This window comes from Osmerus eperlanus, chromosome 18, assembly GCF_963692335.1.
Source record: "Osmerus eperlanus chromosome 18, fOsmEpe2.1, whole genome shotgun sequence".
NCBI classification, from domain to species: domain Eukaryota; kingdom Metazoa; phylum Chordata; class Actinopteri; order Osmeriformes; family Osmeridae; genus Osmerus; species Osmerus eperlanus.
The window spans coordinates 5136232-5148845 of record NC_085035.1 but is presented as its reverse complement, the minus strand read 5'-3'; the positions used below and the strand labels follow the sequence as shown (position 1 = coordinate 5148845).

The 12614-nt window shown below is 44.8% G+C and overlaps 1 protein-coding gene across 2 annotated transcripts in view; it reads right to left on the bottom strand.

The window, feature by feature from the left end:
- Positions 1 to 12614, bottom strand: part of cntnap3 (contactin associated protein family member 3) — a 55290-nt gene that overhangs the window by 24110 nt on the left and 18566 nt on the right. For both annotated transcript variants that reach the window (XM_062484373.1, XM_062484374.1), the window contains exons 4-10: positions 11469 to 11616; positions 9834 to 10034; positions 4710 to 4885; positions 4304 to 4444; positions 2576 to 2837; positions 1982 to 2131; positions 1306 to 1477 (exon numbers count right to left, since the gene is read on the bottom strand). In XM_062484373.1, coding sequence (XP_062340357.1) covers positions 1306 to 1477; positions 1982 to 2131; positions 2576 to 2837; positions 4304 to 4444; positions 4710 to 4885; positions 9834 to 10034; positions 11469 to 11616 — 1250 coding nt within the window. The remainder of the gene's footprint in view (positions 1 to 1305; positions 1478 to 1981; positions 2132 to 2575; positions 2838 to 4303; positions 4445 to 4709; positions 4886 to 9833; positions 10035 to 11468; positions 11617 to 12614) is intronic.

Here is a 12614-nt window from a genome sequence, read left to right as displayed (position 1 = left end):
AAGTGACTTATGTTCAACAGCATATTTATTATTCATCTGAATAATACGATCCATGTATTAACATGTTGAGAAATTCAATTAAAGTCAGTGAAGCAGAGATAGTTATCTCCATGGTAAGCACAAGAAGTACCGAGCACAGAGATTGTTGAGTGAGTATTCCAAAAGGAGAGTTTATAATTGTCACTTTAATTGTGAGGCTCCTTGAGCATGGAGATGCAGACAGTAATCCATTCGTTCTATCGCTCACGACTGGCTAGCGCTGGGTTGAGCTTCTCTCTGATCCGACGCAGTCTGGAGAGACGGCGGCTCTAATCGCCTTAACAACGGTGGAAATTAAGATGACAACAATGCCGATGGAAGAGATGGGGGGGGGGGGGATGATGAGGTGGACCAAGATGGCGATCGTGATGATAATGTTAATGGGGCGATAAGAATAATCGCCATAACAAAGATGGCGACGTGGTAGATAGCAGAGGATAATACACGTCGTAAACACAGGGGATACGGTGGGCCGAACATGTAGCCATGTTCACAACTGAAGAACGAAGGGAGGATATATTAAGAACTCCTGCCCCAAGAGGGTTGCCCAGAGTTTAGCCGTGACAAGGCGGCAACCGACTGAAATGGAACAAATAGAATTCTGCACAAGTCTTCCAGTGTTCGGCTAAACAATAACTCTAAACTTCATATGAGACCTAGGTAGTAGTGGCTGCCTGCTGCTGATTTGTTATCTGTGTGACTTGCTTGGATGGTGAAATCTCAACCACTTCTCACTGCTGCACCCAGATAAATAAATGATATTGTCAAAGAAGTACATCAATAAAAAGTTTCCACCTCATATAAAGTTGAAGCTAGATGACACAACAATCGAGCGAGGTGATTGAAAAATCTGACAGTTTTATCAACAGTAAGAAATGGGTGACAAACAACCTTCTTTTTTGTCTCAAAAAACAATTCTGTCATAAACATACAATTCATTTAGGACAGCCAGAAAGGAGGTGTTGGGAAGATGTTGATCATGAAAACTGCTCCATCATCAATTCTCACATTCAAAGAGAGAAGCCTTGAGCATCTAAACATTCGATAAAAGTGGTGTTCCACAATCTCAAGAGTGCCCGCCCCTAGTCCTGTACCACCCATTTGAATGTACAGTGCGACAACACGAAAATCCATTCATTCATTAGTTTGCTCTGTTTTTTTCTCTCTCTCATTTATCCATCCATTCGTTCCTTCACCCGTTAAACAGTGCCTGAACATCGACGCGCTTCGTCACTGTACACGGGGTACCGTTGGGTAGGCACTGACCTGTCGATGATTCCACACATGTCGATTTGCAGGTCACTGAAGTTCCCTATCAGCATCTGCTGCACTTTAATCAGGTCCACGGGATTGCCATCCACGTAGATGGAGCGCATGCAGCCCTGGAACACATTGAAGGGGTTTCTGCACTCCAGGTTGTTTTCGCCATCTGGGCAGCCTGAAGTAGACCGAAATAATAGCAGCGAATCAATACTCACTCACTGGTAAGCCTTGCACATGCAGGTCACAAATAGAGCAAGCTGTTGCCCCTCGTGATGAAGGGTTAAATATGTTATATTATTATTCACAGTGGAGCGAGGGTCCCCTTGTGGATGGAACACTGGGAGGCACGAGCTCAAGGCTGACAGGAAGGCAAACAGGGATTCTCAGTGTGTTTCTCAGTATGTGTTATGATAAACAACAGCCGGGTTTGGCCTGTTCTCTGTAGCTGCGCATTTGCCGGTAATTAACTGACAAGACTCGGCTGAGAACAGGCCTACAACAGAGGACAGGCGAAAACAAAAAACCCCTAAGGAAAAAACCCCGTACAGACCCAGGGGCCCACTTCAAACCATCAACCATCAAACCTCCAAACACAACTGGTGTGATCAAGTAGCAGTTTGATCCGAGTTTTCATGCTACTGTACTGTTTCGTTGCATCGTCCCTGTAGCTTGTCCTCACCTCCGAAGAAAAGGGAGTTTCCTGTCAAAACAGGAAATGCTGGGCTGGCATGAGCCGTGGATGCCTCTTCTTTGTCTACGGAGACGCTGAGTCGACCTCGCCTGGAGTTCAGGTCCACTGCATGCCACTGTCCGTCATTCAAGCCAGATCCTGTCAGATCAATGTTGGTGAGTGACACCTAACTTGATGTATGGTGCAAACCCCCTTTTTGAACTTGTTTGGACTATGCCAAAAACACAACGGATATCACAGAAACACTCAGGCTAAGAGAGCTATTAGAGTTTTAATTTCACACCCCATAGTCCACCAGGCAGCCTATTTTGCAGACGTCCACACCCTCATAAAACACTTGGTAACCGAAGCTATGTATTATAGAAGGGCACAGAAACAGCTGAATGTATCAGAGAGCATGAACGGCACAATGGTAAACAACATGTTTATGCATCGCGCAAATGAGATGCATGCTCCGAATGAGACCACATGAGTCACTGTGAATCTTGTGGTAACATTTCTATGTAAAGGTTTTTTAGGGGGCATACAGCAACACTGCAGTGTATGTATGAGTGTGTATGTGTGTGTCAGGGTGGCTCCAACCTGCAGTCAGGTCCAGCAGCATCCTGCCAGCCTTGTGGATCTGCAGTTTGACTCGGGCCTCGCTGAGGTAAAGCCACAGGGTGGCTCCCTGTGGCTGGAGGTCAAAGGTGATCAGAAGACCCGCTTTGTTCCACGTACGGAACTGCAGGCCCACCGTCACCCCATCCCTCTGAGTCGCCCCCGGCAACTGGAGGAAGCTTTCAGAGCCAGCAAACGTCATGGCGACAGAGACTGGCTCAGCACAAGTAAAGGTCACATTGCCCTGAAGGAAAGATAAAAAGAATAATATATATATAATGAAAAGATAAAAACATAAATATTAATTAGTCTGACTGAGAAGGTGAAATCATGGGAACATCTGACCTGACACTGCTGGGAATAGCAAAGCCATTTAATCAGCAAAGTCTCCTTAAAGAGAACGTCAATATTACCATAATTACAGCTAGGGAGTCATGAGCTCCTCGCTCTCAGGACATTAGCATAGCAAACAAGAGCACTGGTGTCAAGTGCGTCTTCTTCAAGTCATCATTACAGGCAGGTCAGAGAGAGCAGGGACGTGGATGTGGGGAATGTGCACTGTTGCCCATCGCTTTGAGTTGTGCTAACCACGGTGGCTTTATTGCTGAGGCTGCAAACGTGATCGACTACGACGAGCCTCGCCTGGGGCGGTATCAGGAAAAGCATCTTTGTAATGGGTTCTGTGTTTGCTGTAAGAGGAAAGAGCAACGGGAAAAACGGTAGATCAACTCGAAAGGGGTCTCTGCGAAAGCAGTGGAAGTGATTTACCGGAAAACATACGGTGTACAGTGTTTCTTTTGAACTGTACCACAACAACACTGTTCAACATTGTTCTCCAGGCCCTGGAAATAACAATGAAACATGTTGTGAAACTCGCATCCCTGGAGCCCGCTGTGCCTCTGCCTTCATACCCTAGTACCCTTTCAAACATGCTAGTTAAATAGGAGCACAGATATTAAACTGTGGTTCTTATTCGCTGTGTCACAGTAAATGTGTGGATGTATTGGTATTCCGTTTGGCCTAAAAAGTGCTCCCAAACGAGTTGATTCTCTTTATTTGCCACTTCATTTCGGAGAGATTAAGATAATCATTTAGACAGTGGAGAATGTGTTCATGAGAGACCAAAGCGTTATAATAATAAAAAATCATTATCCATCTATAAAGGTCTACTCTCAGCTCAGTTACAGGGCCTCGTCATGATTTTGTTGAATTAATTAATGAGCAATCATTCACACTTCTTCAAACGATCCCATTTGTATCATGGCTGGTTCAATAACACAACCAGCTTCAGGAGGAGGGGAGATGAGAGCCGGGCACAGAACAAGATGGAGGTCTGATTTCCCTGTAGTCACACACAAGCGTAAAAACACACAAACACACACACAATTCTTTGAGTCCCAGGTCAAATCGTAAAAAATTGAATTACATGAGAGGAACAACTCAACAACTGTGTTGTGAAGCAACCTGACCAGAATGAGAGCTGATCTTTAGCTTTATACATCAGTACGTGTATCACAACTGTCAAATTCACATAGAAATCTAAATTCACACATTTGAAACTCTGTTTGTAAAACTAAGGTGTTGCTTGGGTAAACACAGGAAACACATCCTGCTAAGAAGCCAAGAACATTTAGAAACCATGCGAAGCCATAATTACATCCCCCCCACCATCTTTCCTAGGGCTATGGAAGTGGTGGTATCCTACTGTACCATGCTTGAAACCTGCTCCTGTTGTTTGGCCTGCTCTATCAGGTTCAGCTCATTGTACTGCAGGTTCTCCAGGCACCCATGGAAGCTCCTCCTGGACGCTTGCCTCTGTGGTCCGTGGCACTGGGTCACACCCAGACTGATCTAGTGGAGGAACACACACATAACAATGTCACAGTAAGGTCTGAGAGTTTAATGGATTATTTACAGAGCCAGACAAAAATTAAAACAGTAATGCTTTGAATGTGTGTGTGTTTGCATGTTTTGGAGTGTCTTAATGTTGTTATTAGGGAAAATTTGAGCACACCTGTGTAAGCACTAGACTAGTTTGTGTGTGTGTGTGTGTGTGTGCGTGTGTGTAGGTGTGTGTGTGTGAGTCAAAGAAATGGCGGAAACAGGTCGCACATACCTCGTGTATCTGCCAATGACTCAGGTCCACAGGTACCAGGAGTTGTTGAGTACTTTTGTCCACAGTGAAGTTGATGTTCCCGCCGACCCTCTCAATGGTGACATGATGCCAGTGCTGGTCATCTAGCAAACTGCCCAGCGACACAACTTTGTGGTTTTCCAAGTACGCACTTTTACCTGGAAAAATCATGAAAATTGGACGATTTGACCTGGGCGAGTCATCAGAAAAAATAGGGAGATGTTCCATTTAAAGCTTGGCAGGTTGAACCGAGAAAGGACCTTACACTTTGTCCATCCCAAAGCTGTAAGCTCTGGGTTTGCCGGCACAGAATAACAAGCCATTACTAAGAAGTGGGAGCAGTTACATCAATGAGTTGTTTGAACAGAAATCCTTTTCGAAGCAGCTTCCCAAGGAGCTGTCAGAGGGTTTTTATGTTTTTAACCCATTAAACTGGACTTCTGAGACTGTGAGGTGCATGGAAAGAACACATTTAGTCATTTAGCAGACACTCTTATCCAGAGCGACTCACAGTAAGTACAGGGACATTCTCCCCAAGGCAAGTAGGGTGAAGTGCCTTGCCCAAGGACACAACGTCATTTTGCACAGCCGGGAATCGATCCGGCAACCTTCTGATTGATAGCCCGATTCCCTAACCACTCAGCCATCTGACCCCCTAGGTTTTTCTCCACCCCCTTGACAGACACTGTATACCAATCTAGCAGAAGAGACAGCCCAATAAGTGATTATGCGTAATTAAAAGATTTAAGCAAAAACACAGCAGGACGTAATTAATTATATATGAACTCCAGCAGGTTTAAATTAGTGGATTCATCTTTGGACCCTCACAAAATGTTGGGGAAGAGTTTCACTGCAAAGCCTAGCACTAGAGATTGCGGCAAATGCACTCGGTAATTAAATATGCATTAGACATTCTTTAGAGGGCTGCGATGAGGGGGAAACTTCTTCTAGAAATGAAGAGTGTGTGTCACTTTGCCGTGGCTCATCAATTGTGGATGAGGTATGTGTATGATGTCAGATTAGATGAGACGAGAGATCCGCGCATAAGTGGTCTGAGGAGAAGTCTTACAAACAAATGATCACTTTATTATTATTGATTAACAGCAGCCCGACTAACGCCAAGCTCGTTTGGCTGTATTTAATCTCCGGGCAGATGTGAGGGAGGAGTCAACAGATATTTTATATTAGCTTGCTGTCAAAAGACTTCTTCAGTAGGTTCTTGGCCCACAGTTGCAGTCTCGCTTGCTAGAGATGAAGGCAACCCAGACTCTGAAAAGTCTTCTATTCCTGTCTTGTCGACCACCTCCACCCACACCACATCTGTGGCCTGAAGCATGACTACACATCCCTGATGTGTGGTTCCTGTACAGGAGACACAACATGAACAGACATGGGGGAGGAAGGGCTAATGACATCGAGTGTAGCCACTTTAAATAGACAGTAGGACTCTAATGTGTGGCCATATGGTGAATAAAAGCCAATCTGTGCCTGATAGAGTACACAGACGCACATATGGAAAGAACATCAACACGAGAGTTGGGGAAAGTTGCGTTGGCAGGAATGCAATTTTCCCCCCACCCAATTTTTTCCCCCAAAAGTACTTGAACGTACTTGAAATGTACTTGTTTGAAAGGGCAACCATGAAAGTCCCAGCTTTCTCTAAGGCTTTCACTCTCCAAGTCTCTTTTAGGATGGCGTCATGTCTAGTCTTCGTATGGAGTGTCAGGTGTCTGAGCGGTTAGGGAATCGGGCTATTAATCAGAAGGTTGCCGGTTTGATTCAGGCCATGCCAAATGACGTTGTGTCCTTGGGCAAGGCACTTCACCCTACTTACCTCGGGGGAATGTCCCTGTACTTACTGTAAGTCGCTCTGGATAATAGCGTCTGCTAAATGACTAAATGTAAAATATAAATGATCGGCCTTATACGCAATCTCATGGGATTTTGCCACAGACTAACTTTCCCTCAGTGGAGAACAATTCCCAACAAAAAAATTACTTAATTGTCCTGCATTTACAATGCTGTTGCTTGACGCAACTTGAAAACAAGATTAGGTGATAACATTTCCTCATTTTAGTCTCGCAAGCTATTATTGTGAACACAAAATCACTGACTTTCTCTGCCTTGACCGAAACATAATGAGCTGATACATGTACCGTTGCCAGAAAACTCTAAATCATTAATGATGATAGAGGAGCAGAGGTTGGCGTCTAATTGCTCTGTCTGTATTGTTATAACTGTATTACCAGGGGCTAACTTCATCACTCAGAGATCAATACACTCAAAGGAGATTTAGCTACAAAAATTACTGCAGTCCTGTTGGCCACAACTCATACCACAGCCGGTGTGTCTGTATGACAGGTGGTACACTGAAAATAGCAAGCAAAATTCCTAAGATATCGCTGGTGAAAGGTTCTAAAGAGCTTTGTTCACTACTGTACTTAAAGGAAGCCTATCTTTGTCCTTAACTGTCATTATCTGCGTTCTGCTACTGTAGATACAGTCTACACCCCACATCTAGAACACATTGGGCAAGTCACGGTGACCCCTATACATTTGCATTTAATAACAATTGCAGTGACAGTAAAGAATTGGGGTGAAATATGAGCCAGTGGGCCACAATATAAACAGACATTTTGATGAATGTAAACTAAAGAGGAAATGGAATAGTTTGGGACGCTGGAGATAAATCTTAACACGACAATTTATTTAATTCATTTGGACACACACATGCACACACGCACGTGCATACTGTACACACCCACACCCACACACACATAAATACACACTGTCTGAGCACAGCAGCTTCACCCCTAAGTTACAGAGTGTTGCCTCATGAAAAGGGTATCATCCCAGCTGTGTGGATCCTGCATGTCTTTTACATTTTAGGACATTTGTCACGTTTGTAAAGGAGTGTGTTTGTGCGTGCGCTTGTCAGATAGTGGATTTCCACATTAATGTAGCAGGTGCTTTGAACCATAGCAACGTACAGAAGGGGAATCAAACCTGCAATCTCTTAAGTTACAGTCAAATGTTATAGCCCCTGAGCTACACCTAAAGAAGGCGGTGAATATTTCATGCTGGGTGCGAGGTTCAGTACAAATCTCCCCTTCCCAATTCACACCGGAGCCGTGGAAGCAAAGCTGGCAACAGCTGTCTCACACAGCTCCGCACAGCCATGGCAATGCCTTTGTGGCTAAAAACTAGCCTGACAAATGGCCTTCAATGATTATCATGACGTGGGAGAGACTGCTTTGGCACTTCTGTCGGGCCATCATGGTAACTGGAAATATCCGGAAGATACATCTTGTTAGACAAGGGACATGAGTTACAAGGAAACAGTGGACTGGGGTCAATCCTCAGATAACCATCTTTCCCGTACACGACTATCAACATATTGTGACATAGATCGACGTTGAAATGCTCTGGTTAAATGGCAGGCTTAATGGCCCACTGACACTCCTGTGAAAAGTACTTGATCCTTGCCTGCATTTGACTGTTTTTTAGCTGTTCCAACAGTTCCAATTGCTGTTCCAACCACACAGTACCCCAGGGTTGGGGCACAGAGGTATTGACCTAAATTAGTCTGTCAACTAACCACAAAGCCCAAGGAGAGGAGATGGAAAGAGCAAGGGAGGATGGGGGAGAGAGGGAGAGAGAGAGAAAGAAAGAGATGGAGACCAAAAAAATCATGCAATTGCAAACGACAAATGTCTGCATCAGACAAAAAACGAGGAGGGAGAATGTTGGAATGAAATATGAGGAAAGGAAGATGAATAACACACACACACACACACACACACACACAGAAAATAGAAAAGAGGGGGCCTGTGAGTGAAGAGACAGGGAAAAGGAGAAAATGAGGGATGGATATAGGAAGAGAGAGAGAGAGAGAGAGAGAGAGAGAGAGAGAGAGAGAGAGAGAGAGAGAGAGAGGAGAGAGCTGGTGTGCTGTCAAATCAGGAGAGGACTCCTTTGACTGAGGCAACGCTACTGCTCTATTGTCAGTGTGGCTCCGTATCAGGATAAGTCGCATAACATGCAATCTCACCACCGTCTTAACCACGGACGGTTTTAATTTTCTGCCTCCGAGCCAGAGCTTGTCTTCCAAATGACAGGACTTTAGTTTACGGCGAGGATGTTTACTGTGGGCTCGGCTCTGTCAACTTGGGAAGGCTGCTACTTGCAAACCACAGTTGAGGGATTTGGAGAGCCAAAAGGCTTTCTAGAAGCAGAGCATAGATGTGCCTGGAGACTCAAAAATCTATGTACATGGAATGCTGCAGCCTAAATACGTGTTATGAGTAGAACACACCATTCTGATTTGATAGTACCAGTCCCTATGGAATTGAATCAGAGCTGCACAATGTTATGCCTATAGTAGCAGTAAAAATCAGTCTTGTCATTTGAAGCACAAACCACAAAACTGCACTGCAACATCCCGAGCTGTACTGTAAATGTCCATCCGAACCCCTCGAATCACAACATATTACCCAACTGTGCAGCAACAGGATAATTCCCGATTCCAGTCACCCCGGAACTTCAGAATTTCATTCTAGCTGGCCGAAATTATGCCCTTAAATCCCCCATGCCGTCTCAATAATGCTGAGTTTGAGGCTGTGCACCATGTTCGAATCATTGCTTTTTCCGAAGCGCCACGGCAGTACGGCTGTTCCCCATGGTGCATGGTGATGCCAGTCAAAGCAGGTTTCTTACTCTCCCTGGTCCGGGAACACTCTCTGAAGACCCGGAGAGAGCGAGCAAGGGAAGGATGGAGGGTAGGGAAAGAGGGAGATGCGACATGAAGGAAGGCAGTGTTGAGCGTGCCTACAGACAGATGGTGAGGCTGAGAGGTGCGCCATATGTTGATGAGCGCGGCAGCCTGGCTCCCTGACAGTGCCTGAAGTTTTAGCCCCACTTATGCAAGCCATACAAAGGGAAACGTTTTTGGGCTCAGGGGTTCAAACTCGATCATGTACCGTTTTTGCCTTGGCAGCCGGTTACGTTTTAAAGAGGTGGTACGGAACATGTGTTGAATGGTAGATACGATTCATCATAAGCAAATAGAGGGCGGCAACATTGGGAGGAAAATGTTTGGCGCTGTACCTTTCCTGAGGTGGAGGAGAAGTTTCCCTTTGTGAAGCTCCAGAGTCAGGCTATGTTCGTGCGCCTCGGCGTGTATCAATGTTCCCGAATTCCTTTGAGTCTTGAACTTCAGTGACACGGTTTCTTTGGCTGTCTGGCTTTGGTCAGGGCTGAGCCTGTACAGCAGGCAACTGCTGCCGTCGAAGCTGGCCACATCAGAGTCTGCAAACCAAATGTGACACTTAAAAACACTCGAGCAGACCGTGTAGTGTTCGTCTCCAACACTCTAACACAGGTAAAGGAATAAGAACCACAAACATGTGATGATATATGGATATTAACTGTCATAACGACCCCCAGTTCTGAATGTGGTTTCATTAGCTATGCATTACCGTGCTGGTTGAGTGGGACTCGGATCAGAAGCCAATTTCTCCTTACTTAACTGTTTCTAATGAGGCAGTGTAGCCTTTGTCCATTTCACATCAAACCACTTCAGTAACTAGATCGGCAAATGGTCTATTTCATCACTGTGATTGGAGAGCTGACATCAAAGACTTGAGAAGACTTGATAATATGGAGGGCGATCCACCACCTTGTATCTGAAGCTGACGATTTTTTACATCCGCACACCTACGTATCCCTCACTTCCCCTTACATTGCAATGGCACACATTGCTAAACCCAGGATGACAAAATGGTTCCTTAGCAACAACAGTGTTGTTACTATAGCTGTTAAAACGTAGTGACGCTGAAATGAATCATTCCAACATTTTGAAATGTTTATTTTTAAAAGGTCAGTCCTTGAATGATTCAAATGCATTTTCCATTACAACCGAGGTAACATAAAAAAAACAAGACAAGAGACAAATTATTTACAGTTATTGTTCCATTTCCAAGGAATGATAATACCGTGAAGAATTATATGGCAACACTAGCTCTTGAATTGCGTTCATTCGACAGGGAGACTCGGACTACAGTACAGTAAAAAAAACATTCAAAACAAATCAGGACATTTCCACCCTGTCTTCTCACATCTACCCCACAATACATCTCCTTCCAGGTGCTATCAGCAAAAACCCATTCACATATACATGTAATACAAACCATAAATCATTCTCCTGTTTATGCTGGACTGATGCTAAACAAACAACCCCAGAGGTGTGCAGGACTGTCATGTGACCCTGGTGGAGACGCGTGAGATGAGTATGTGTGTGCATGTTGTTCTACCGTAGAATTCCACACGTCTGAGCTGAGTCCAATGCGCACCATCATGACAACGGCGATGAAAACCTCCTACAAACACTTGAAACCAATTAAAAGCGGGTTTTCACACTCAACCTGCTAAATAAATGGCTAAATGTAAATGTCTCAATAAATTCCCAGGGTGACGCTAATGAAAGAATCACCCCGCTGTTCCTCAGGCATGACAAAATCACTTGAATTCTCTGAGCGAGAAGAATACAAACCGGAAGAAAATGCGGCATTGAAGTTGCTTCACAGCGTCACAGCTCCCTAAAGTGAAACTTCTGTACGTCGAACCGTGCTATCGAGAGGATGGGGGTTCTAGAGACAACGCCGAATGCCGCTTCTGAGCATGGGACCACGATGACCGTCTGGGAAACAATGTCAGAGGTCTCCCTCTCTGGGCTGCACTTACTGTAGGGGCATCCGTAGGCCTCCAGCCTCAGACCGATTCTTCCATTTGGGTTCCATTCCAGAGGAATCAGCCTGACGAAGCGTGCTATCACTGTCTGCTGCAGTTTGATCTGCACCACACTGTCTGCATTGCTGTTCCCAGCAAAGGCCTGGAGGACATAAAGAACAGAGGCAATTACCCGGCAATCGGAGATAAACACAACCATCTGAGATCACACAGTAAACACGAGAGTGTTGTACAGTAGCATATAGCCTAATTGTATTAGACAATACATTTCTGTGAAGGAGATGGTGTACTGTATGCAATTCTGCATCACTGGAATTCTGTTTCGTGTTTTCCACAAAGCCGTTATTCACTTCAGAAGTGAACCTCGATAACCTTCACAAGCTACGCTACGCTATACTTTTTGGGGGGATTCCTACAGGATGTAAACTGAACCTACTAGCTCCTTCCTCCTAATGTTCTTCCATCTGTCCTCTCCGAACTGTAAATAACGGGGTTAATCCCTGTGAGATACTTCCTCATTATATCCTCCCTTTAAAGTTGACACTTAATTGGCACGGTTAATTGGAGTTCATATAGGAGTACCTCATTACCTCTGGATTTCAGAAGGTATTTGTGTAAGATCGGATGACTCTCCCCTCTCTCCTAGCCGGAAAGTTCCTGTGTTGACTTAGGAGGAGCGGCTGCACAACGTGTGCGTGTCTGTGTGCGTGTGTGCGTTTGTGCGAGCGTGTGCGTTTGTGTGAGCGTGTGTGGCCAGTAATCGATAACAGCAGGACTTATTCAGTAGCTAACCTGAGACTCTCTCATAGGAGTAATGGGCCCTGTTTCCCCAATCACCTGCCTATTTCACAGGAAATCAATAAAGTCCACTACAATACAGAGGAAAAACGACAGGGAGGTCACATTACAATGTTTTTTTGTTTTGTTTTGTTTTTACAAAAATCCTTCTGTGCATGTGTGCAAGTAAGTGCCTATAAAATGTGTGTGTCTGATCATTATTATATTTTTTTTTATACCTTTGCGTTGTATATCTGACATCTGGAATGAAATTGACTTTCTTAGGGGTGCATAATTCTGGTGCTAGAGAGGCCTCCTCTGTGCCTTTGAAGGGATCAGCTGTCTTGTGAAATGGAGCGTTAA